This window comes from Hippopotamus amphibius, chromosome 2 (genome assembly GCF_030028045.1).
Source record: "Hippopotamus amphibius kiboko isolate mHipAmp2 chromosome 2, mHipAmp2.hap2, whole genome shotgun sequence".
Lineage (NCBI taxonomy): Eukaryota > Metazoa > Chordata > Mammalia > Artiodactyla > Hippopotamidae > Hippopotamus > Hippopotamus amphibius.
Genome location: NC_080187.1, coordinates 27,968,905 through 27,996,243, shown reverse-complemented (window position 1 = coordinate 27,996,243; position 27,339 = coordinate 27,968,905). Strand labels below are relative to the sequence as shown.

The 27,339-nt window shown below is 36.4% G+C and overlaps 1 protein-coding gene across 2 annotated transcripts in view; it reads left to right on the top strand.

Moving 5' to 3' along the window:
• Positions 1 to 26,310, top strand: part of TMEM38B (transmembrane protein 38B) — a 65,920-nt gene extending 39,610 nt beyond the window's left edge. For both annotated transcript variants that reach the window (XM_057723043.1, XM_057723041.1), the window contains exon 6: positions 25,549 to 26,310. In XM_057723043.1, coding sequence (XP_057579026.1) covers positions 25,549 to 25,764 — 216 coding nt within the window. In that variant the 3' untranslated portion in view covers positions 25,765 to 26,310. The remainder of the gene's footprint in view (positions 1 to 25,548) is intronic.
• The last annotated feature ends 1,029 nt before the right edge of the window (positions 26,311 to 27,339 follow it).

Below are 27,339 nucleotides of genomic sequence, written 5' to 3'. Positions count from 1 at the left end.
TGGCTGCGTTGGTTCCTCGTTGCTGTGCGAGAGCTTCCTCTAGTTGTGGCGAGTGGGGGCTACTCTTCGTTGTGGTGTGCGGCCTTCTTGTTGTGGAGCATGGGCTCTAGGTGTGCGGACTTCAGTAGTTGCAGCAGGTGGGCTCTAGAGCACAGGCTCAGTAGTTGTGGCACACAGGCTTAGTTGCTACACGGCATGTGAGGTCTTCCTGGATCAGGGAATTGAACCCGTGTCCCTGGCATTGGCAGGCAGATTCTTAAATCACTGAGCCACCAGGGAAGTCCCTGGGATTGTTTTTTAAATATCATTTTCAGACTGTACATTGAAAATGTGTAGAAACAAAATTGATTTTTTTATATGATCTTGTATCCTGTAACCTAGCTGAACTTATTTATTAGCTCTAATAGTTTTTTTTTAATGGATTCCTTAGGGTTTTCTACAAGATCATGTCATTTGCAAATAGAAATAATTTTCTTTCTTCCTTTTCAATCTCCATGCCTTTTATCTGATTTTCTTGCCAAGTTGCCCTATCTAGAACCTCCAGTGTAATGTTGAATAGAAATAGAGAGAATGAACATCCTTATCTTCTCTTTGACCTTAGGGAGAAAGGATTCAGTCTTTCGCTAACAAGTATGATATTAGCTGAGAGTGTTTTGTAGATGCCCTTTATCGGATTGAGTAAGTTATTTCCCTTCTCCTCCTAGTTTGTTGAGTGTTTTTATCATGAAGGAGTGTTGGGATCTGTATAATTTTTGAGAGTTTCTAACTTTTTAAATTATTATTATTTTATTATTGTTTATTTTTGGCTGCATTGGGTCTTCGTTGCTACATGTGGGCTTTCTCTAGTTGTGGCAAGCAGGGGCTATTCTTTGTGGTGCACAGGCTTCTCAGTGTGGTGGCTTCTCTTGTTGTGGAGCGTGGGCTCTAGGCGTGTGGGCTTCAGTACTTAGGACACATGGGCTCAGTAGTTGTGGCTCGCGAGCTCTAGAGCACAGGCTCAGTAGTTGTGGCACACGGGCTTAGTTGCGCTGGGGCATGTGGGATCTTCCCGGCCCAGGGATTGAACCCGTGTCCACTGAATTGGCAGGTGGATTCTTAACCACTGCACCATCAGGGAAGTCCCGAGAGTTTCTAACTTTAATCCTTAGAGAAAATGAATGAGTATTGCAGGTTTAGTTAGATTAACTAGTACTGGTATCTGTTAAAGTTTTTGAATTGCAAGTATCGTTTTTGTTGAGGGCATAATTTGTGGAATAAAAACGATGGTTTAAAAAACAAACAGACAAAAAAAAGATAGTTTTTTTTACAGTTATTACCAGACATATAGTTGTTTATTATAGCACCTAAACTTAAATACCATATTGCAAATTGATAATTAAAAAGGTATTTTAAAGTAGAATAACATACAATATTGAACCTTTTTCATAGTATTCCTCAAATGTTCCTAATTAAAATATTATTTCCCTAATTAGAATAATATTCCCTGCCATTTTCCTAAACATCCACCAACTTCTAAACAGAATATTCATTTTTAACTCACCCATTTGCTCAGATTCCCTTTAGAGTTATACTGATTTTTAAATGGCTTATGATTTGTTTGAATAGCTACTGTAGTTTTTCATTTCTTAGATATAAAATGATGAATGGACAGAATATACAGAGAAAAATTTGGCACTAATTATTTTTCTTTAGTTTGCTTTACTTGTATTATTTATGTCGTTAGGAAATTTGCGTTGTGTTTGTTTTGGATAATAATCCAATAGTTTTGACATATACAAAGATGCTAACAAATATGATTTCTCTTTTCAAAGAGTATATCTCCCCAAAGTAAGACAAGGGCACAGGTAACTATAAAACAAGTATAAAAATAGTAACAGAAAGTAAATGCCACCAGTATTGCTCAACCTCTAGTATTTCTGTTGTCATCGCACCCACTAGAAGCTGCTCTGTGGTAAAACTCAGGTAGTCTCACTCTTGACATGTGCAGCCTACCTGTGGACTTGTGGCACCATCCCATGTAGATGTGAGGAGTCTCCTCTCCCCTGCCCCATGCCTGCCTGTCTTCCTCCCGTCTGACACCCTACCCTGAGGATTCCAGTTCGTTCAGCTGCACCTAATGTCAGTCTCTGTTGTCTCAGTTTCAGTTCTAGCTCTCTGTTTCTGCTTGAGAAATTGTCCTGAAACACGTGAGGGTAAGTGTGGGGATCACTTCATCAGTTTCCCTTTTCTCATGGATCAGTCTTACACTGTCTGTTGTCCATCGCTTGAAAATAGTTGCCTCGTGTATTTGTCAAGTGTATGGTTTTTATGCCTGGAGGGCTAGTCTAGAAACAGTTATTCTGTTATAGCGCAGGAGGAAGTTCCTCTATTCTTTCTTGGTCAGTCTTGTCAGGGGTTTATCAGTGTGTAGTTAATCTTGTCAGAGGACCAACTTTTGGTTTTGTTGTTCCTCTCAGTCATACTATTTTACATTGCTGTCTCACATCACATGTTTTGATGTATATGTTTTTATTGTCATTCAGTTTAAATTCCTCCTGCTTCACAATTTCTTCTTTGACACCGAAATGTTTACATGTGTGTTTTGAAATTTCAAGCATTAAAAAAAAAACCTTTTAAAAATGATTTCTCCTGTCACTGCATTTTGGACAGTGTATGTGGTTATTATATAACTGTATGTTATTCTTTGATATTTGATGAGACTTCATTTCTCTACTATTATTGATGAGATTTTGTACTTATTATTTGTATGTGTGGGAAGTAAATATATTCTTTATTTTGGAGCCTACATTTATTTATAGGGAGTCTACATTTATCTACATATATGCTTGTTCATTATGTTTCAAATATAGTATATAGTTACTTTTTCCCGTCTGATCTTTTAATTTTCTTCCTTCTGAAGAGGAGTATGTTAAATTTATCCTTTCTTCTCCTCTTGTTTTTTCCCCCTCTTTCCTTCCCTCCTGTCTTCGTATCCTCCTTCCCTTCCTTTCTTCCATAGCTCAGGCAAGCTGAACATTCCTTGAAGATTCAGTCCTTGTGGGACCACAGTTTCTTTCAAGGAAGGCTTAATTCTGCTTTTCAAAATCTCATATGTCCTTTGTGATTGTTAAAACCCAACTCTCAGAGGAAAAAAATGTGTGCCAACTGAGACTCTTGGTAGAGGGGAAAGCAAAAAATGAACTTAACCAAGCAGGTAAAAGACTCACACTCTGAAAACTATAAAACAATGATGAAGAAATTTGAAAATGATACAAAGAAGTGGATCTGTTTTTGTTTTGTATATGTTTCATTTGTATCATTTTTTTTAGATTCCACATATGTGATATGATATTTGTCTTTCTCTTATTTCACTTAATGTAATAATCTCTAGGTCCATGTTGCTGCATATGGCATTATTTCATTCTTTTTTATGGCTGAGTAATATTCCATTGTATATATGTACCACATTGTCTTTATTCATTCATCTGTTGATGGACATTTAGGTTGCTTCCATGTCTTGGTTATTGTAAACAGTGCTGCAGTGAACATTGGTGTGCATGTATTGTTTCAAACCATGCTTTTCTCCAAATATATGCTGAGGTGTGGGTTTGCAGGATCATATGGTAGCCCTGTTTTAGTTTTTTTTTTTTTTTTTTTTTTATTATTATTATTTTATTTTATTTTTTTTTGGGGGTACACCAGGTTCAATCAACTGTTTTTATACACATATCCCCATATTCCCTCCCTTGCTTGACGCTCCCCCCTCGATTCCCCCCCACCCTCCCTGCCCCAGTCCTCTAAGGCATCTTCCATCCTCGAGTTGGACTCCCTTTGTTATACAACAACTTCCCACTGACTATTTTACAGTTGGTAGTATATATATGTCTGTACTACTCTCCCGCTTCTTCTCAGTTTCCCCTTCACCCCCCACCCCCTCCCATACCTCGAGTTCTCCAGTCCATTCTCTGTATCTGCTTCCCTGTTCTTGTCACTGAGTTCATCAGTACCATTTTTAGATTCCGTATATGTGAGTTAGCATACAATATTTGTCTTTCTCTTTCTGACTTACTTCACTCTGTATGACAGATTGTAGTTCTATCCACCTCATGACATATAGCTCCATCTCATCCCTTTTTATAGCTGAGTAATATTCCATTGTATATATATGCCACATCTTCTGTATCCATTCATTTGTTGATGGGCATTTAGGTTGCTTCCATGTCCTGGCTATTGTAAATAGTGCTGCAATAAACATTATGGTACAAGTTTCTTTTGGGATTATGGTTTTCTTTGGGTATATGCCCAGGAGTGGGATTACTGGATCATATGGTAGTTCTATTTGTAGTTTTTTAAGGAACCTCCAAATTGTTTTCCATAGTGGCTGTACCAACTTACAGTCCCACCAACAGTGCAGAAGAGTTCCCTTTTCTCCACACCCTCTCCAACATTTGTTGTTTCCAGACTTTGTGATGATGGCCATTCTGATTGGCGTGAGGTGATACCTCATTGTGGCTTTGACTTGCATTTCTCTGATGATGAGTGATGTTGAGCATCTTTTCATGTGTTTGTTGGCCATCTATATGTCTTCTTTGGAGAAATGTCTATTTAGGTCTTCTGCCCATTTGTGGATTGGGTTATTTGCTTTTTTGGTATGAAGCTGCATGAGCTGCTTGTATATTTTGGAGGTTAATCCTTTGTCCGTTGTTTCATAGGCAATTATTTTTTCCCATTCTGAGGGTTGCCTTTTAGTCTTGTTTATGGTTTCTTTTGCTGTGCAAAAGCTTTTAAGTTTCATGAGGTCCCATTTGTTTATTCTTGATTTTATTTCCATGATTCTAGGAGGTGGGTCAAAAAGGATGTTGCTTTGATGTATGTCAAAGAGTGTTCTGCCTATGTTTTCCTCTAGGAGTTTGATAGTGTCTGGCCTTACATGTAGGTCTTGAATCCATTTGGAGTTTATTTTTGTGTATGGTGTTAGGAAGTGTTCTAATTTCATTCTTTTACATGTTGCTGTCCAATTTTCCCAGCACCACTTATTGAAGAGGCTGTCTTTTTTCCATTGTATACTCGTTCCTCCTTTGTCAAAGATAAGGTGCCCATATGTGTTTGGGCTTACTTCTGAGTTCTCTATTCTGTTCCATTGATCTTCCTTTCTATTTTTGTGCCAGTACCATACTGTCTTGATCACTATGGCCTTGTAGTATAGTTTGAAGTCAGGAAGCCTGATTCCACCAACTCCATTTTTCCTTCTCAAGATTGCTTTGGCTATTCGGGGTCTTTTGCGTTTCCATACAGATCGTAAGATTTCTTGCTCTAGTTCTGTGAAAAATGCCATTGGTAATCTGATCGGGATTGCATTGAATCTGTAAATTGCTTTGGGTAGTACAGTCATTTTCACGATGTTGATTCTTCCAATCCAGGAACATGGTATATCCCTCCATCTGTTTATGTCATCTTTGATTTCTTTCATCAATGTCTTAAAGTTTTCTGCATACAGATCTTTTGCCTCCTTAGGCAGGTTTATTCCTAGGTATTTGATTCTTTTTGTTGCAATGGTGAATGGGAGAGTTTCCTTAATTTCTCTTTCTGCTCTTCCGTTGTTAGTGTATAGGAATGCAAGAGATTTCTGTGCATTAATTTTGTATCCTGCTACTTTACTAAACTCATCAATGAGTGCTAGCAGTTTTCTGGTAGAGTCTTTAGGGTTTTCTATATATAGTATCATGTCATCTGCAAAGAGTGATAATTTTACTTCTTCTTTTCCAATTTGGATTCCTTTAATTTCTTTTTCTTCTCTGATTGCTGTGGCTAACACTTCCAAAACTATGTTGAATAACAGTGGTGAGAGTGGACACCCTTGTCTTGTTCCTGTTCTTAGAGGGAATTCTTCCAGTTTTTCTCCATTGAGAACAATGTTGGCTTTTGGTTTGTCATATATGGCTTTTATGATGTTGAGGTAATTTCCTTCTATGCCCATTTTCTGGAGAGCTTTTATCATAAATGGATGTTGAACTTTGTCAAAAGCTTTTTCTGCATCTATTGAAATGATCATATGGTTTTTATCCTTCAATTTGTTGATATGATGTATCACGTTGATTGATTTGCGTATATTGAAGAATCCTTGCATCCCAGGGATAAACCCCACTTGATCGTGGTGTATGATTTTTTTAATGTGCTGTTGCAGTCTGTTAGCTAGTATTTTGTTGAGGATTTTTGCATCTATATTCATCAGTGATATTGGTCTGTAGTTTTCTTTTTTTGTGACATCTTTGCCTGGTTTTGGTATCAGGGTGATGGTAGCCTCATAGAATGAGTTTGGGAGTGCTCCGCCTTCTGCAATATTTTGGAAGAGTTTGAGAAGGATAGGTGTTAACTCTGCTCGAAATGTTTGATAGAATTCGCCTGTGAATCCATCTGGTCCTGGGCTTTTGTGTGTTGGGAGATTTTTAATCACTGCCTCAATTTCTGTACTTGTGATTGGTCTGTTCATGGTTTCTATTTCTTCCTGGTTCAGTCTTGGAAGATTGTATTTTTCTAAGAATGTATCCATTTCTTCCAGGTTATCCAATTGATTGGCATATAGTTGCTTGTAGTAGTCTCTCATGATGTTTTGTATTTCTGAGGTGTCCGTTGTGACTTCTCCTTTTTCATTTCTAATTCTGTTGATTTGCATCTTCTCTCTTTTTTTCTTGATGAGTCTGGCTAATGGTTTATCAATTTTGTTAATCTTCTCAAAGAACCAGCTTTTAGTTTTATTTATTTTTCTTATGGTTTCTTTCCTTTCTTTTTCATTTATTTCTGCTCTGATCTTTACGATTTCTTTCCTTCTGCTCATTTTGGGGTTTCTTTGTTCTTCTTTCTCTAGTTGTTTTAGGTGTAAGGTTAGGTTGTTTATTCGATCATTTTCTTGTTTCTTAAGGTAGGACTGTATTGCTATAAACTTCCCTCTTAGAACTGCTTTTGCTGCGTCCCATAGGTTTTGGGTTGTTGTGTTTTCGTTGTCATTTGTTTCTAGATACTTTTTGATTTCCTCTTTGATTTCTGTAGTGATTCCTTGGTTGTTTAATAGTGAATTGTTTAGCCTCCATGTGTTTGTATTTTTTGCAGTTTTTTTCCTGTAATTGATATCTAGTCTCATGGCGTTGTGGTCTGAGAAGATGCTTGATATGATTTCAATTTTCTTGAATTTGCTGAGGTTTGATTTGTGACCCAAGATGTGATCTATCCTGGAAAATGTTCCGTGTGCACTTGAGAAGAAAGTGTAGTCTGTCGTTTTTGGATGGAATGTCCTATAAATATCAATTAAGTCGAGATGGTCTAATGTGTCATTTAAAGCTTGTGTGTCTTTATTTATTTTCTGTTTGGATGATCTGTCCATTGATGTAAGTGGGGTGTTCAAGTCTCCCACTATAATTGTGTTCCTGTCAATGTCCCCTTTTATAGCTGTTAGCATTTGCCTTATGTACTGAGGTGCTCCTATATTGGGGGCATAGATATTTACCATTGTGATATGTTCTTCTTGGATGGATCCCTTGATCATTATGTAGTGCCCTTCCTTGTCTCTTTTAATAGTCTTTACTTTCAAGTCTAATTTGTCTGATATGAGTATTGCTACTCCAGCTTTCTTTTGACTTCCATTTGCATGGAATATCTTTTTCCATCCCTTCACTTTCAGTCTATATGTATCCCTTGGTCTGAAGTGGGTTTCTTGTAGGCAGCATATAGAAGGGTCTTGTTTTTGTATCCATTCAGCCAGTCTGTGTCTTTTGGTTGGAGCATTTAATCCATTTACATTTAAAGTGATTATTGACATGTGTGTTCCAATTACCATTTTCTTAATTGTTTTGGGTTTGTATTTGTAGGTGTTTTCCTTTTCTTGTGTTTCCTACTTAGAGAAGTTCCTTTAGCACTTGTTGTAAGGCTGGTTTGGTGGTGCTGAATTCTCTTAACTTTTGCTTGTCTGGAAAGCTTTTGATTTCTCCCTCAAATCTGAATGAGATTCTTGCTGGGTAAAGTATTCTTGGCTGTAGGTTTCTCTCTTTCAGGACTTTCAGTATATCCTGCCATTCCCTTCTGGCCTGCAGAGTTTCTGTAGAAAGGTCAGCTGTTATCCTGATGGGTTTTCCCTTATATGTTGTTTGTTGCTTTTCTCTTGCTGCTTTTAATATTTTTTCTTTGTGTTGAATTGTCATTAGTTTGATTAATATGTGTCTTGGTGTATTTCTCCTTCGGTTTATTCTGTATGGGACTCTCTGTGCTTCTTGGACTTGGTTCATTATTTCCTTTCCCATGTTGGGGAAGTTTTCCACTAGAACCTCTTCAAATATTTTCACAGACCCTTTCTTGTTTTCTTCTTCTTCTGGGATGCCTATAATTCGAATGTTGGTACGTTTAAGGTTATCACTGAGGTCTCTGAGGCTGTCTTCTAGTCTTTTTATTTTTTTATCTTTTTCCTGCTCTGTGGCGTTTATTTCTTCCATTCTATCTTCCAACTCACTTATTCGTTCTTCTGCCTCAGTCATTCTGCTGGTTAGAGCATCTAGAGTATTTTTAATTTCAGTTATTTTGTTATCCATTGCTGTTTGTTTTTCTGAGTTCTTATGAACTGTTTCTTGTACTTTCTCTAATTTGTTATCGAGATTTTGTATCATTTTTACTATCATTACTCTAAATTCTTTTTCAGGCATTTTTCCTATTTCCTCCTCATTTATTTGGTCTTGTGGGTTTTTTTCCTGCTCCTTTGCCTGCATGGTGTTTCTTTGTTTCCTCATGGTTGTCCAAGCTTTTGGGGTTGCTTGTCCTGGTGATAGAGGTGTTTATAGAAGACTGTCCAAGCCTCAGACTAATGTCCAAGTATTGGATTAGACGAATATTCAGTCTAGGAAGCACATACATGTATAAGACACACAATTATTGAATCCGTTAGGACATAAGGCTCTAGAAAGACCTGACAGAACCCCAGTGTGCTATCAGATATTCAGAGAGAAACCCAGCAGAAATTGACAACTGAAACAGAACAAATCAGAGACAAAAGCAAAAGCAAACAAACAACAAATAACACCCTACACATACAAACATCAATCCAGGGAGATTTTGTAAGCTAGGATCAAATATAGAAATGAGCTGGAGTACCACCAGAGAGAATGGAGATTCTCAGAATGTAATTAGACAACTGTACTAAGAACTAAGATAAAGACAAAAGCCTAATATTAATACCAAGGCAGTGCATCATCTGGAGAATAGAGCAAGGAGTCTGAGCAGACCGATAGTGTTGCTTATAAGTATGTTAAGATAAAATACACTTAAAATGGCTGGAAGAAAGGGGAACAGAGGAGCGTAATGTGGTTGGAAATATGCAAAGAAAAAGAAAGGAATAGAAGTGTATAAAAGAAAGGGATGAAAGGAAAGTATGAGAGATATTTTGTCCGTACTACCAAAAACTTAGCTAGATATAGAAGTATTTTAAAAGGCAAAAAAAAAAAAAAAAAAAAAAGAGTAAAAAATATCCTTATAAAATTATGTTGTAAAACTTGTAGATCCCTTAGGGCTAAGATCGTATTTAATAAATCAAAAAAAAAAAAAAAAATCCAGAACTGATCCCCGAATGGACCAGTTCAATAGGTATTGATACTACTATTTCTGTTTCCTTAGCGTCTCAGCTGTAAGTGTCCTTTTCCTTGCCTTGGGTTTTTTTTTTTTTTTGCGTTATTCTGTGACCAGCAGAGGTTCCTTTATTGTTCGTCTGTAAGCCTCGGTGTGTGGGGAGGGAGAGGGTGCAATAGTGGCTCCTTCTCCTGGGAGGGAGTGAGCAGTGGCGCACTGTTGCTTCAGTCAGGCTTGGAGGTGCCTGTTGCAGAGGGCGCTGGTGGCTCAGGCGTACACAGAAAGTCTTAGAGTTGGGCCTCTCTCGGGGTTTTTTCTTTTTGATGCTGGTTTTTTTTTTTTTTTTTCTCTCGGCAGCCTCCCTGCTGCTGGCGTTGCAAGGAGTTTTAATCTAGCCCCGCCCGAGCGCCTGAGGGTGCTTGTTATCCCTGAGCGCCTTATGTGGCCCCGCAGGGCATCTCTCCGCTGCCTGTTGCAGAGGCGCAGAAAGAGAGAGAGAGGCTATGCGCGCGGCTCCTCCCCCCCGCCCGGGAGCCTGCAGCCTCCAGCCGCCATCATGGCCGGGCAGCTCTCAGGGATCGGCACTCCTCTCCGCGGACCTCCTCCCTCCTGTCCTCTCGGTCCGTCACCCTACCGGCAACAATGTTTCTCCCCCTGAACCAGCTCTCCGGTTCCCACGCTCCCGCTCCTGGACCCTCCGTTCAGCCGCGGATCGATGTCTCGGTCCGGGAACGCTGAGCTGCGCTGCGGACCCTCCGTATGTTTCTCACTCCCTCCCGTCTGCCACAGCTCCGCCGCTTCACCCTCTTTGAGCCCTCGTAGATGCCTCCCTACCGGCTATGTCAGGTTCTCCGCAGCCCTTTCCGGTGTCCGAGGCTGTCTGCTGGTGTTCAGCTGGTTCTCTGTGGGAATGACTGCGTCCTTCCGTGCATTCCCAATGCATCTGTGGAGAGGGATGCACTCCACGTCTCTCTACTTCGCCGCCATCTTTTTCTCCTCCCTGTTTTTAGTTTTTAATGAACCTCCATACTGCTCTCCATAGTAGCTGTACCAATTTACATTTGCACCAACAGTGTAGGACAGTTCCTTTTTCTCCACACCCTCTCCAGCATTTATTATTTGGTGGACTTTTTGATGCTAGCCATTATGAGTGGTGTGAGATGATACCTCATTGTAGTTTTGATTTGCATTTCTCTGATAATTAGCGTTGTGGAACGTTTTTTCATGTGCCCGTTGGCCATCTGTATGTCGTCTTTGGAGAAATGTCTATTTAGATCTTATGCCTATTTTTTGATTGGGTTGTTTGTTTTTCTGATATTGAGCTGTATGAGCTGTTTGAATATTTTGGAGATGAATCCCTTGTCAGTGCATTGTTTGCAAATATTTTCTCTCTGTTCGTAGGTTGTCTTTTTGTTTTGTTTATGGTTTTCTTTGCTGTGCAAAAACTTTTAAGTTTAACATGTGTACACTACTATATATAAAATAGATAACCATCAAGGACTTACTGTATAGCACAGGGAACTATACCCAGTATTTTGTAATACTTGTAAGAGAAAAGAATATGAAAAATAATCAATATATATATTTATATATATATATATATATAAACTGAATCACTGTGCTGTACACCTGAGGCTAACATGACATTGTAAATCAACTATACTTGAATAAAAAATAAATTAAAAAAACCCTCTATTCCAAATACTTTGTATCACTAAAAAATATTTCATAACAAGATTTTAGCCTTAAAAAATATCTCTAGTAGAACCCTAGAGGGGTTCTTGAACAGCAGTTCATAAACATTCTTGAACAGTTAAAAAAATTAAGGGATAAAGGATTAAAAACCTAATAGAAAAATTAAAAGAAATTTATCAACAGACAATTCACATAGAAAAGATATGAAGACGTCCCTTAAACATATGAAAACGTGAAACTCACTCCTTTGGGAATATATTAATGAAAATTACATTCAGATATCATTTCTCATTTGTCAGATTGGCAAAAATTAAAGTCTGGCTGCATATTCTGTTTACAGAGAGAATTGGGCATTTTTTCAGTCTTTTCTGGATATTGTGGCATGTTCGTTTATTTTCAGTTTTTTCCCAGCTTTTTTTGCATATTGATGTGAACTTTGATGGCAGTTTGTCTAACTCCATAATAAAATTTGTTGTTATTTTTATTGAGGTTGTATTCAGTTTATAAATTAATTTAGGAATGCAGTTATATTACATAGGGCCAAAAGCATAGAGTGAGACAGGAGAGAGGACAGAGTCATGAGATTTTCTAATAATTAGAGAAGGAAAATCCAGAATGAGAAACTGGAAAGAAGCTGCTAAAAACCAGGAGATGAAATTAAGAAGGATGGCCTGGCCAGTTATGCTGAATGCTGTTGAGAGGTATATTCAGGTAGTATGGTATATTCTTGAATACATGAATGAGCGACAATGGTATTTGGCCCTTTGGGGAATACAAATGGACATGTAAACTTTGAATAAGACACAGACTCTGTCTTCAAGATGTTACTGTCTAGAAAGAAATATGAGGCATTGTATGTTTAAACTTTGTGAGGATAGGGGCTAAGCTTGTTTTATTCATCACCGTATCCCTAGCGTTGTGTCTGGTGCATGTAGTAGATATTTAATATATATTTGTTGACTGACTGATAATGACCAAAATGCTCTTTCATAGCTCTCTCTGTATTTAATTCTCTCATACTTATTTATCTAAGGCTGTACTACCAGATGAACGATTTATTTAACTAGCTTATTGAAGAAATTTATAAAAATGAGGATCTGAAGATTTATTTGACAGTCATTCAGGTTAATAATGGTTAATGTCTGAGTGAATGATATCACTCAGTGAAGAAAGCATAGAGTGACCAGAAAACCTGGTGGAATATGCCGTGTACCAGAAGTTTATTATAGGGCAAGGTGATTTTCATTGGAGGGCATTGGGGAAGGTTTAATGGAGTAGGCACTTTGCAGTTGCACTGCAAAGGATTGTTTGGATTTGGGCAGATAGAAACAGGAAGAAGTATGTTCTGGGTGGAGAGAAGGATTAATTATGCAAATTTTGCTTATAAGGACATATTGTAATAGTCTGAATTATTCATGTGAGGTAGAAGTTATGTTTATTGATTGTACTCTCATTGCTATGCACTATAGAGGATATAAAACTACATGAGTACTATTTGTGCCTTAGAGGAACTTATATTTTAGGTCACATTTTTCTGGGCATATTTTGAAATGATATAACATGAGAAATTATGTAAAGAATGTGGCAGAGCTTAAACAATTTCTTTACTGGAATTAATTTATATTTTAGGATATGTTTAAATATCAGATTATCTTTAGGGCTTCTACATTCTTTGGTTTCTTTCCCTTTTTAAGCAAGAAACTGTGAAGTCAAATGCTATTTAATTTAGGTATTATGCTTTTTCTTTTAATAGCTTGCTAAATAAGGAGACAGTTTTATATTTTACTTATAGGAGAATAAGGGTTCGTTCCATTTGTCACTATTATATTTGTGTCAGCTTGCTGAATCAAGCCCTAAGAAGAGGCTGAATTCACAGAAATCCATCTATGAACCTCTTATGTCTAATTTCAGCAGTAATTTCTGATGCCAGTAGTACTCCTCAGTTGAGTGATGTGTGTACTGGGAGTGGAGATTGTATTAAAACTCGACTTTGAAAAATATTTACTGTAGTTCACGTTCTCAGGAAGTACTTTAGATCCTGACACTCCTCTCTTTTGGATTTTGTAAAAAGACATTGCTGTTTTCCTGATAGTGGGCCATTGTTTGATCTGAACTCTTGTTTTTTGTTGGCAGTCCGTGAAGTCAAGCTATGACCAGGATAATTATGCTAATACATCTCATTGTAACTATTTATTCTAAAGAATAATTTAATGTAAAGAAATTCTTCTTAGATCTTAACCAGAAATGGCATGAACTTGGAGGTTAACATTATATTTGGACTCTTCTCACTCTGTATTCTCTCCAGGTGGTTACATTCATATTCATGCCTTTACCTTTTACTTGTATGGTAATGATTTCTAAATCCATATCCCTTACTTAATGTTTCTGGGCAATCCTCCATTACTGCACTTACTCTTTACTGTTTTGTAATTACTGATTTACATGGCTGTCTCTGACTAGTCTGTTAGGTCTTTGAGGGCAGGGATTACATTCAACATCCTTTTCAGCAGCCAGGTGTAACACACAAGCAGATTATTTTAATCCTGTTGATTTTAGGCTTTGTTAGTGGTATTTTATTTCAGATTTGCCATTCTAGAACGCGACCCTTTTGGGGTCTCAATTTAAACCTGAGTTGTATCCCTGGGTAGGTCCACCTTGCCTGGCTTTGAATTCCATCCTGTCTTCTGAGCATCAAGCAGCGGGCTGGTCAACTCTTTGGCCTTCCAGCTGTAGTCCTCTGCTAGGTTTTTGAAGTTTATTTTTATGTCTGCACAGTTTAGCATTGGTAAACTCCTCCAGGACAGATTACACATGGATTTGGGGGTGTACTTAATGTGGTTCCTTCCACTTTGATCTGCTATTGCCCTCAAGTCCTAGATGCTTTGGCCTTCTCAGACTCTAGCCTCTGTCTCTGTAGCCTGTTAGGGACTTCTGCATTTCATTTCCCTATGCTTTGAATGGACAGATATGCTTAAAAGAAAAAGCCAGAAAATGTGGAATTCACTTAGTTCAGCTTCTTTTCCTTTAGGAATCATAACCCACCAGGGTTGTTCTCCCGTGCCTTTTAACAGTTGTTTTATGTATTTGTGTCTTTTATATTGATTTTGTTGAGATACTGCGTCTTATATAAGCTATTTAGTCATGACTGGCCTGTAGTTTTTGTACATGCATTAAAAAAAAGTTTATTTTTTGTTTATTTTTATTTAGGTCAAACTGGCATAACAAAATCAACTATTTAAAAGTATACAGTTCAGTGGTGTGTAGTACATTCACAATGCTGTGTGTGCATGCATTTTAAAATTTATATAAATGATAGTACATTATAGCTTTTGTTCTTTGTCTCATTTTCACCTGAGTATATTTTAAGAAATTTTCCATATAACCTTACGATTTATTACTTTTAACAATTACACAGTATACATTTCATTTATCCATTCCTCTTTTGATGGATACCTACTTTGTCTCCAACTCCTCACTACTTAGACTATATTGCAGATAATAAGATTTACTCTTGATTCCATTGTCCTCAAGAAAGCTGATTATGTAGGGACCTCTTGTGAAAATTTAATTCCAGAAATATCTAGTTTGATTCATTATCTGAGATCTGCTGGAGAAATTGACTCTTGGAAATTCATGGGTTTTTTGCAACCATTCTAGTCCATAAAGTTCTCCCAGATTCATTTTGGCACCAGTATAATTTCTTGAGCAAATCTAAGCATCTCTGAACACTATACATTTTGCCAGAAAAAAGATTGGTAGCACTCTCCATTCTACCTCTCAGTGTCTCGGTTGCTTATATGTATAAATACATATGGAAAAAATTGGATGGCCAGAGACTTACCACAGTCCCTCCTACTGGCAGTATTCTACAATTTACGGAAAGTCTGTGACTTTAGGTAATGATAGACTACTGTGTATTTAGTGAATGAACTCAAAATCTGAGTGTTCCAAACTGCCTTACTACTTATTAGCTCTGTGACTTTGAGCAAATTACTTAACCTGTCAGAACCTCAATTCCATATCTCTATGATGAGAGTAATAACAGAGTATTAGTTTTTGAATTACATTTAAAGAGAATAAGGTAATATAAAACACTTATCACAGTTCTGGCACATGTTAAGTGCTTAGTAATAATAGCTATTCTTGGTCATTTGGTGTCGATGGTAAATGATATTTTATCTTCTTATTTCCTTTCAATACTAAATGTATTTTTTTGCTTATGTTGCTCATTTGGCACTCAAAAATATGGTATCTTGTATTACTGTTAATGAGTTATCTTCTTTTCCATTAATTAAGTATAAACTTATAGAGAACAGATTTTTTCCAGAACCTAACATAATTTGCTTCTGCTGAAGATTAAGAATGCAGTATTGAACACAGTGAGAAGTTCAACAAAGAAGGAAATATAAGAGAGTACTAGTTAGATTACTAATAAGAAAAAAGAAATCAAATTGTACACTTTATTTTATTTTATTTTTTACTATTTTATTTTATTATTTTTTTTTAAATTTTTTTAAAATTTTTTTATTTTTTATTTTTTGGGGGTACACCAGTTTCAATCATCTGTTTTTTTTTTTTTTTTCTATTGAAGGTTTTATTTTTATTTTTTTTAATTTTTTTTGGGGGGGTACACCAGGTTCAATCATCTGCTTTTATACACATATCCCCATATTCCCTCCCTTCCTTGACTCCCCCCCCCTCAAGTCCCCCCCACCCTCCCCGCCCCAGTCCTCTAAGACATATTCTATCCTCGAGTTGGACTCCCTTTGTTATACAATAACTTCCCACTGACTATTTTACAGTAGGTAGTATATATATGTCTGTGCTACTCTCTCGCTTCGTCTCAGTTTCCCCTTCACCCCCCGCCCCCTCCCATACCTCGAGTTCTCCAGTCCATTCTCTGTATCTACATCCTTGTTCTTGTCACTGAGTTCATCAGTACCATTTTTAGATTCCGTATATGTGAGTTAGCATACAATATTTGTCCTTCTCTTTCTGACTTACTTCACTCTGTATGACAGATTGTAGTTCTATCCACCTCATTACATATAGCTCCATCTCATCCCTTTTTATAGCTGAGTAATATTCCATTGTATATATATGCCACATCTTCTGTATCCATTCATTCGTTGATGGGCATTTCGGTTGCGTCCATGTCCTGGCTATTGTAAATAGTGCTGCAATAAACATTATGGTACACGTTTCTTTTGGGATGATGGTTTTCTTTGGGTATATGCCCAGGAGTGGGATTACTGGATCATATGGTAGTTCTATTTGTAGTTTTTTAAGGAACCTCCAAATTGTTTTCCATAGTGGCTGTACCAACTTACAGTCCCACCAACAGTGCAGGAGAGTTCCCTTTTCTCCATACCCTCTCCAACATTTGTGGTTTCCAGATTTTGTGATGATGGCCATTCTGATTAGTGTGAGGTGATCCCTCATTGTGGCTTTGACTTGCATTTCTCTGATGATGAGTGATGTTGAGCATCTTTTCATGTGTTTGTTGGCCATCTGTATGTCTTCTTTGGAGAAATGTCTATTTAGGTCTTCTGCCCATTTGTGGATTGGGTTATTTGCTTTTTTGGTATGAAGCTTCACGAGCTGCTTGTATATTTTGGAGATTAATCCTTTGTCCATTGTTTCATAGGCAATTATTTTTTCCTATTCTGAGGGTTGCCTTTTAGTCTTGTTTATGGTTTCTTTTGCTGTGCAAAAGCTTTTAAGTTTCATGAGGTCCCATTTGTTTATTCTTGATTTTATTTCCATGATTCTAGGAGGTGGGTCAAAAAGGATGTTGCTTTGATGTATGTCAAAGAGTGTTCTGCCTATGTTTTCCTCTAGGAGTTTGATAGTGTCTGGCCTTACATGTAGGTCTTTAATCCATTTGGAGTTTATTTTTGTGTATGGTGTTAGGAAGTGTTCTAATTTCATTCTTTTACATGTAGCTGTCCAATTTTCCCAGCACCACTTATGGAAGAGTCTGTCTTTTTTCCATTGTATATTCTTGCCTCCTTTGTCAAAGATAAGGTGCCCATATGTGTTTGGGCTTACTTCTGAGTTCTCTATTCTATTCCATTGATCTTTCTTTTTATTTTTGTGCCAGTACCATACTGTCTTGATCACTATGGCCTTGTAGTATAGTTTGAAGTCAGGAAGCCTGATTCCACCAACTCCATTTTTTATTCTCAAGATTGCTTTGGCTATTCGGGGTCTTTTGCGTTTCCATACAGATCGTAAGATTTCTTGCTCTAGTTCTGTGAAAAATGCCATTGGTAATTTGATCGGGATTGCATTGAATCTGTAAATTGCTTTGGGTAATACAGTCATTTTCACTATGTTGATTCTTCCAATCCAGGAACATGGTATGTCCCTCCATCTGTTTGTGTCGTCTTTGATTTCTTTCATCAATGTCTTAAAGTTTTCTGCATATAGATCTTTTGCCTCCTTAGGCAGGTTTATTCCTAGGTATTTTATTCTTTTGGTTGCAATGGTGAATGGGAGAGTTCCCTTAATTTCTCTTTCTGCTCTTCCGTTGTTAGTGTATAGGAATGCAAGAGATTTCTGTGCATTAATTTTGTATCCTGCTACTTTACTAAACTCTTCAATTAGTGCTAGCAGTTTTCTGGTAGAGTCTTTAGGGTTTTCTATATATAATATCATGTCATCTGCAAAGAGTGACAATTTTACTTCTTCTTTTCCAATTTGGATTCCTTTTATTTCTTTTTCTTCTCTGATTGCTGTGGCTAAAACTTCCAAAACTATGTTGAATAATAGTGGTGAGAGTGGACACCCTTGTCTTGTTCCTGTTCTTAGAGGGAATTCTTCCAGTTTTTCCCCATTGAGAACGATGTTGGCTTTTGGTTTTTCATATATGGCTTTTATTATGTTGAGGTAATTTCCTCCTATGCCCATTTTCTGGAGAGCTTTTATCATAAATGGATGTTGAACTTTGTCAAAAGCTTTTTCTGCATCTATTGAAATGATCATATGGTTTTTATCCTTCAATTTGTTGATATGATGTATCACGTTGATTGATTTGTGTATATTGAAGAATCCTTGCATCCCAGGGATAAACCCCACTTGATCGTGGTGTATGATTTTTTTAATGTGCTGTTGGAGTCTGTTAGCTAGTATTTTGTTGAGGATTTTTGCATCTATATTCATCAGTGATATTGGTCTGTAGTTTTCTTTTTTTGTGACATCTTTGCCTGGTTTTGGTATCAGGGTGATGGTAGCCTCATAGAATGAGTTTGAGAGTGCTCCGCCTTCTGCAATATTTTGGAAGAGTTTGAGAAGGATAGGTGTTAACTCTTCTCGAAATGTTTGATAGAATTCGCCTGTGAACCCATCTGGTCCTGGGCTTTTGTGTGTTGGGAGATTTTTAATCACTGCCTCAATTTCCGTACTTGTGATTGGTGTGTTCATGGTTTCTATTTCTTCCTGGTTCAGTCTTGGAAGATTGTATTTTTCTAAGAATGTATCCATTTCTTCCAGGTTATCCAATTGATTGGCATATAGTTGCTTGTAGTAGTCTCTCATGATGTTTTGTATTTCTGAGGTGTCCGTTGTTACTTCTCCCATCTGATACCATCAGACCCATCTGATACCAGGAGAAGAACTATAGTTGCCTGGCCCTGACTCCAGCTGCCGGCTCTCCATCCTTATCTTGTGCCTACTTCCTGGCTTTTGCTGTCTGTTTGGAAGTCCGGCGCCTGCAGATTACCTACTCTTGTACTAGGAAGGCCTTCCAGGACTTAATATTCATTTAATCCAATACTTGGACATTAGTCTGAGGCTTGGACAGTCTTCTGTAAACAATTCTATCGCCAGGACAAGCAACCCCAAAAGTTTGGACAACCATGAGGAAACAAAGAAACACCATGCAGGCAAAGGAGCAGGAAAAAAACCCACAAGACCAAATAAATGAGGAGGAAATAGGAAAAATGCCTGAAAAAGAATTCAGAGTAATGATAGTAAAAATGATACAAAATCTCGATAACAAAATAGAGAAAGTACAAGAAACAGTTCATAAGAACTCAGAAAAACAAACAGCAATGGATAACAAAATAACTGAAATTAAAAATACTCTAGATGCTATAACCAGCAGAATGACTGAGGCAGAAGAACGAATAAGTGAGTTGGAAGATAGAATGGGGGAAATAAACGCCACAGAGCAGGAAAAAGAAAAAAGAATAAAAAGATTAGAAGACAGTCTCAGAGACCTCAGTGATAACATGAAGCATACCAACATTCGAATTATAGGCACCCCAGAAGAAGAAGAAAACAAGAAAGGGTCTGAGAAAATATTTGAAGAGGTTGTAGTGGAAAACTTCCCCAACACGGGAAAGGAAATAATTCACCAAGTCCAAGAAGCACAGAGAGTCCCATACAGAATAAACCCAAGGAGAAATACACCAAGACACATATTAATCAAACTAATGACAATTAAACACAAAGAAAAAATATTAAAAGCAGAAAGAGAAAAGCAACAAACAACATATAAGGGAAAACCCATCAGGATAACAGCTGACCTTTCTACAGAAACTCTGCAGGCCAGAAGGGAATGGCAGGATGTACTGAAAGTCCTGAAAGAGAGAAACCTACAGCCAAGAATACTCTACCCAGCAAGAATCTCATTCAGATTTGAGGGAGAAATCAAGAGCTTTCCAGACAAGCAAAAGTTAAGAGAATTCAGCACCACCAAACCAGCCTTACTACAAGTGCTAAAGGAACTTCTCTAAGTAGGAAACACAAGAAAAGGAAAACACCTACAAATACAAACCCAAAACAATTAGGAAAATGGTAATCAGAACACACATGTCAATAATCACTTTAAATGTAAATGGATTAAATGCTCCAACCAAAAGACACAGACTGGCTGAATGGATACAAAAACAAGACCCTTCTATATGCTGCCTATAAGAAACCCACTTCAGACCAAGGGATACATATAGACTTGAAAGTAAAGGGATGGAAAAAGATATTCCATGCAAGTGGAAGTCAAAAGAAAGCTGGAGTAGCAATACTCATATCAGACAAATTAGACTTTAAAGTAAAGACTATTACAAGAGACAAGGAAGGGCACTACATAATGATCAAGGGATCCATTCAAGAAGAACATATCACAATGGTAAATATCTGTGCCCCCAATATAGGAGCACCTCAACACATAAGGCAAATGCTAACAGCTATAAAAGGGGACATCGACAGGAACACAATAATAGTGGGAGACTTGAACACCCCACTTACATCAATGGACAGATCATCCAAACAGAAAATAAACAAAGACACACAAGCTTTAAATGACACATTAGACCATCTCGACTTAATTGATATTTATAGGACATTCCATCCAAAAACGACAGACTACACTTTCTTCTCAAGTGCACACGAAACATTTTCCAGGATAGATCACATTTTGGGTCACAAATCAAACCTCGGCAAATTCAAGAAAATTGAAATCATATCAAGCATCTTCTCAGACCACAATGCCATGAGACTAGATATCAATTACAGGAAAAAAACTGCAAAAAATACAAACACATGGAGGCTAAACAATTCACTCCTAAACAACCAAGGAATCACTACAGAAATCAAAGAGGAAATCAAAAAATATCTAGAAACAAATGACAATGAAAACACAACAACCCAAAACCTATGGGACGCAGCAAAAGCAGTTCTAAGAGGGAAGTTTATAGCAATACAGGCCTACCTTAAGAAACAAGAAAATGATCGAATAAACAACCTAACCTTACACCTCAAACAACTAGAGAAAGAAGAACAAAGAAACCCCAAAGTGAGCAGAAGGAAAGAAATCATAAAGATCAGAGCAGAAATAAATGAAAAAGAAAGGAAAGAAACCATAAGAAAAATAAATAAAACTAAAAGCTGGTTCTTTGAGAAGATTAACAAAATTGATAAACCATTAGCCAGACTCATCAAGAAAAAAAGGGAGAAGATGCAAATCAACAGAATTAGAAATGAAAAAGGAGATGTACACTTTAAATATATGCAGTTTATTGTATGTCACTTGTATCTCAATAAAGGTTCCTAAAGGAAAATAAATAAATAAATAAAGGTTCATACATGGCCCCAAAAAAGTGCTAGTTAGAAGTCACAGAGCTGAAGAACATAATAACTGAGCTAAAAAATTTACCAGAGGGGTTCAACAGCAGAGTATCTGAAGCCAAAAGGATCAGTGAACTTGAAGACCAGGCAGTGGAACTCACCCAGTCAGAGCTGCAGAAAGGAAAAAGAAACAAAAAAAGTGAAGATAGCTTAAGGAACTTACCGGATAACATCAGGAGAATTAGCATTCACATAATGGCTCCCAGAAGGAAATAAGAGAGAGAAATAGAAAGCGGCAGAAAAATTATTTGAGGAGGTAATGGCTGAAAACTTCCCTAATCTGGGGGAAGAAGACAGACATGCAGATGCAGGAAGCCCAGAGAGTTCCACATAAGGGGACCCCAAAGAAACCCCACCAAGACACATTATAGTTAAAAATGTCAAAAGTTTAAGACAGAGAGATTTTTAAAAGCAGCAAGAGAAAAACAATGTGTTATATATAAAGGAACCCCATAAGACTATGAGCAGACTTTCCCAGTAGAAACTTTTTGTAGGCCAGAAGTGAGTGGCATGATACATTCAAAGTACTGAAGGAAAAAAGCGTACAATCTAGATGACCCTCCCTGGCAGAGTTACATTCATAATTAGAGGAGAGAGAGAGAATTTTTCTAGGCAAGCAAAAGCTAAATTGGCCTTACAGGAAATGTTAAAGGGACATCTTTAGGCTGAAAGGAAAGGATGCTCATTAGTAACAAGAAAACATATGAAAATATAAATCTCACTGGTAAGGGTTAATATACAGTACAGGTACTGGATTAATCACTTATAAAGCTAGTATGAATGTTAGAAGATAAAAGTAATTAAAATAACTGCAATAATTAAGGGATACCCACAAGATAAAAAGATGTAAAATGTAGCATCAAAAACAAAAAACATTGAGGGGGAGCATAAAAATATAGAGCTTTAAAATGCATTTATACTTGTTATTATCAACTTAAAATGGAGTTATTAACATAAGTTGTTACATGAAAGCCTCATGGTAAACTATAAAGCAAAAACCTGTAGTATATATACAAGAAGATGATGGGAAAGCAATCTAAGCAAGCCACTAAAGAAAGTCAGTCAAGCTACAATGGAGGAGAGCAAGGGGAGAAGAAAGAACCAGAGAGGAACTACAAAACAGCCAGAAAACAATTAACAAAGTGATAATAAGTACATACTTATTAATTACTTTAAATGTAAATTGACTAAATTCTCTACTTCTAAGTGGCTGAATGGATAAAAAAAATCAAGGCTCATCTATATGCTGCCTGCAAGAGACTCACTGCAGATATAAAGTGAAGGGATGGAAAAATACATTCCATGCAAATAGAAGCCCAAAGAAAGTTGGGGTAGCTATACTTATATCAGACAAAATAGACTTTAAAACAAAGACTAATTAGAGAGAAGGGCTTACAAAGCTAGTATGATATCATTTTATATAATGATAGAGGGGTCAGTCTAATAAGAGGATGTATAACATTTGTAAATATTTATGTACCAACATAGATATATAAAGCAGATATTAACAGACCTAAAGAGAGGAATAGATAGTTAATGAGAACCTACTGTATAGCACAGGGAGCTCTACTCAGTGTTCTGTGGTGACGTAAATGAGAAGGAAATCCAAAAAAGAGGGGATATATGTATATGTATAGCTGATTCACTTTGCTCTACAGTATAAGCTGGGACTTCCCTGGTGGTGCAGTAAAGTATCTGCCTGCCAATGCAGGGGGACACGGTTTCCATCCTTGGGCTGGGAAGATCCCACATGCTGCGGAGCAGCTAAGCCCATGTGCCACAACTACTGAGCCTGCGCTCTAGAACCTGCAGGTCACAACATTTCAGCCTGTGTGCCACGACTACTGAAGCCCACGCGCCTAGAGCCCATTCTCTGCAACAAGTGAAGCTACTGCGATGAGAAGCCCTTGCACCGCAATGAAGAGTAGCCCCCACTCGCCACAACTAGAGAAAGTCCATGTGCAGCAAGGAAGACCCAATGCAGCCAAAAATAAATAAATAAAAAATAAATAATAAATAAAAAAATACAGTATAAACTAACACAATATTGTAAAGCAACTATACTCCAATAAAAAAAGACAAAAAAAGAGAAATAGCAAAACAATAATAGTGAACTTATTAAAGTCCCTTCACTTACTACAATGGATAGATCACTAGACAGAAAATCAAGAAGGAAACATTGCCCCAAAGGACATATTAGACTAGATAGATTTAACTAAACATATAGACAGGATATTCCATCCAAAAACAACAGAATACTTATTTTTCTCAAGCACACATGGAATATTCTCCAGGATTCATCATATTTTAGTTCATAAAACAAGTCTTAATAAATTTCATAGATGAAAATCATATCAAGAATCTTTTTCAATTAGAATAGTATGAAACTAGAAATCATTTACTAAGAAGAAAACTGGAAAAATTACAAACGTGGGAATTAAATGTCATGTTATAGAACAACCAGTGGGTCAATGAAGAAATCAACAGAGAAATCAAAAAATACCTTGAGACAAAAATGGAAATACAACATAACAATCTTATGGGATATAGCAAAGGCAGTTTTAAGAAGGAAGTTCATAGCAATAAATGCCTCCCTCAAGAAATGAGAAAAATCTCAAACAACCTAACTTTATACCTCAAGGAACTAGAAAAAGAAGAACAAATGAAGCCCAAAGTTAATGGAAGGAAGGAAATAACATAGAGCAGAAATAAATGAAATACAGACTAAAAGGACAATAGAAAAGATCAAACTAAGAGTTGGTTCTTTGAAAAGATAAACAAAATTAAGAAACCTTTAGTTAGACTCACCAAGAAAGAAAAAGAGAGAACTCAAGTGGATAAAATCAGAAATGAAAGAGGAGATGTTACAACTGATACCACGAAAATACAGGGGATTGTGAAGGACTTCTGTGAACACTTACATGCCAACAGTGTGGACAACCTAGAAGAAATGGACATATTTCTAGAAACATACAACCTACCAAGGCTGAATCACAAAGAAATAGAAAATCTGAATAGACCAGTTACTAGTAAGGAGATTGTATCAGTAATCAGAAACCTCCCAACAAATAAAAGTCCAGGACTAGAGAGTTTTGCTGGTGAATTCTACTAAACGTTACAAGAATTAATACCAGTCCTTCTCAAACTCTTCCAAAAATAAAAGATGACAGAATGCTTCCAAACTGATTTTACAAGGCCAGCGTTACCCTGAAATCAAAACCAAACAAGGATGCCACAAGAAAAGAAAATTACAGGGCAACATCCCTGATGAGCATAGTTGTAAACCTCCCCGACAAAATATTAGCAAACCAAATTCAACAATACGGTAAAAGGGTTATACACTGTGATCAAGTGGGATTGATTCCAGGGATGCAAGGATGGTTCATCATCTGCAAATCAGTCAGTGTGATACATAACATTAACAAAATGAAGGATAAAAATCATATAATTATCTCAATAGATGCAGGAAAAGCATTTGACAATTCAGCATTCGCTTACAATAAAAACTCTCAACAAAGTGGATATAGAGAGAATGCACCTCAACGTAATAGAGGCTACATATGACAAGTCCACAGCTAACATCATGACAGGGCATTATGCCCGGGGAAAAAAAATGAGACAAATACAGTATGATCTCATTTATATGTGGAATCTAAAATTTAAAAAAACCCAAGCTCCTAGATACAGAGAACAGATTAGTGGTTACCAGAAGTGGGGGTGGGGTGGGAAGGGAGTGATAAGGCTTGGTGAAATGGGTTAAAAGGAGTCAAAAGGTACAAACTTCCAGTTATAAACAAATAAGTCATCAGTATGTAACGTATAGCATGGTAACTATTGTAATGCTGTATTGCATATTTGAAAGTTACTAAGAGAGTAGATCTTAAAAATTCTCATCACATAAAACATGTTTGTGTGCTGTGTATGGTGATGTATATTAACTAGACTTATAGTGGTGATGATTTCACAATATATACAGATACTGAATCTTTATACTGTACACCTGAAATTAGTATGTTTTATGTCAATTACACCTCAATTGAAAAAATGCGTTTTGAATCTTTGCTTCTTTTTCACTTTCCCCTCTCAGTTTTAGGAAACAGAAAACATTTGTATTTAAATTCAAAATTGAACTTTTTTTTCCAGGTAACCATGATGATTACAGAGACTGCTGTTATGCCTTTTGCCTGTTTTGAGGATACATTGAGTCGGATGCTGTTTGGCTGGCAGCGGCAGTTTGTATCATTTGAAAAGAGAAGTGAAACAAAATCATCTTTCAATGGTACTGGTTCATCAACCTCAAAACCTGTAGTTGACGCTTCAGATAAAATTAAAAAGAAACATACTAAGAAGACTGAGTAAATTTACTTGATGAGCTGTAGAAGACAAAAAATTTTCTTCTTATCTACCTATTAGATTGTGATAAATATTTCTATGTAAATGATGTAAAATAAAGATTATATATAAGAATTGGAGATGACAAAAAGAAAGAACTTTTTGTTTCAGGGAGACTGTCCCTTTCTGGATTGTAATTTCCTGAGTGTTATAAGTGTATCATGTGGAATTGTTTTTCTAAGTTATATATAAAAGATTCTGTTGTGATTCTTAAAATAGTTTTATATTGATAAAAGAAGGCTAGATTTTTTTAAATGTTAGAAAAAGTAAACCTACTGTCATTGCAAAATAACAAAAATTAAAATTTTATTGTTTAATATAGATTTTTCATACATATTTTTTATTTGAATCTATTTGAGCTTCAGGCTAGCAAAATTCAACTTTTATTTCACATTACTATTATAATTCCTGTATGGAAAACAATTCCTGTTTAATTTTGAGTACTGGGAAGAATAAACTTTACCTAAATCACTTTATATTATGAATGAAAATAAATTATTAGCTTATATTTCAGAAATAAACATTGTATTTTTTGCCCACATTAAATGGAAATACCTGAAATTTTATTTAAGTTTTTTCTAGTAGTATTTTTCATTGAGAACAGAATATTATTAGTCTTAATCTTAAGTGTTGTTTCTTGCCCTTGTTAATACCATTTTCTCAAAAGAAAATCGGGGGTATAATTTTTAATGTTACTAGGCCCATGTTTTGCTTTGTAAGTTTTGAGGAACTTATTTTTTTCTCTCTTCTTAAAACACACTTGTTTTAACTGTAGGAGAGATTATTCTTAGCATTTCATATATTCTTAACTATAATTTCAATTTAAAAATTTCACCTTTATGTCTCCTTTCTAATGGGTACTTTTCAGTTTTCTAGTTGAGTGTCTCTTACTATTTTACTTATGTTTGTTATATTTTAATGTATATGTACATATATTTTTAATTTTAATTTAAATTAAAGCTAATTACCCTTATGTGAAAATGCTCAGCTCTAATGAGAATGGTCCGTGGGCATTTGATTGCAACCAGCTAATTAAGAAGAAACAACCTAAAATCTCATATGGTACTAGCCTATTTGAATGAAGATTGATGACGTTAAATTTGGTATCTTATTGGCAAAAATATTATGAAGAAGAAGAAGAAGAAGAAGAAGAAAAGGTACTAAATAGTGTTAGATTTTCTTGCTTTATTCTGTAGTTTAAAAGTTCAGTTATAATTTTAAAACTCTGTGACTGACATGATTTCTTCTACCAAGACCATGAGCCTGCAAAGAATTAGTATGTTATCAGGCATTTTTGGATGGCATAGAAATATTCAAATCATATTCAAGTTAGAAGTATTGGTTTTTAAAAATTTTAACAAATGTAAACACCGGCAGGGACTATATTTTTACTTGCTAAAATTTTTTTTGGAGGGGAAGGAACTTTGATAGCCTTGGGATGCTAAGAAGTTTATTTTTAATATTCTGACGGAGGGCATGAAGTATTTAAGAGTTCTGTATTACATTTGATACTCTTGTAGTTAGAAACTTTTCACAGTTAAC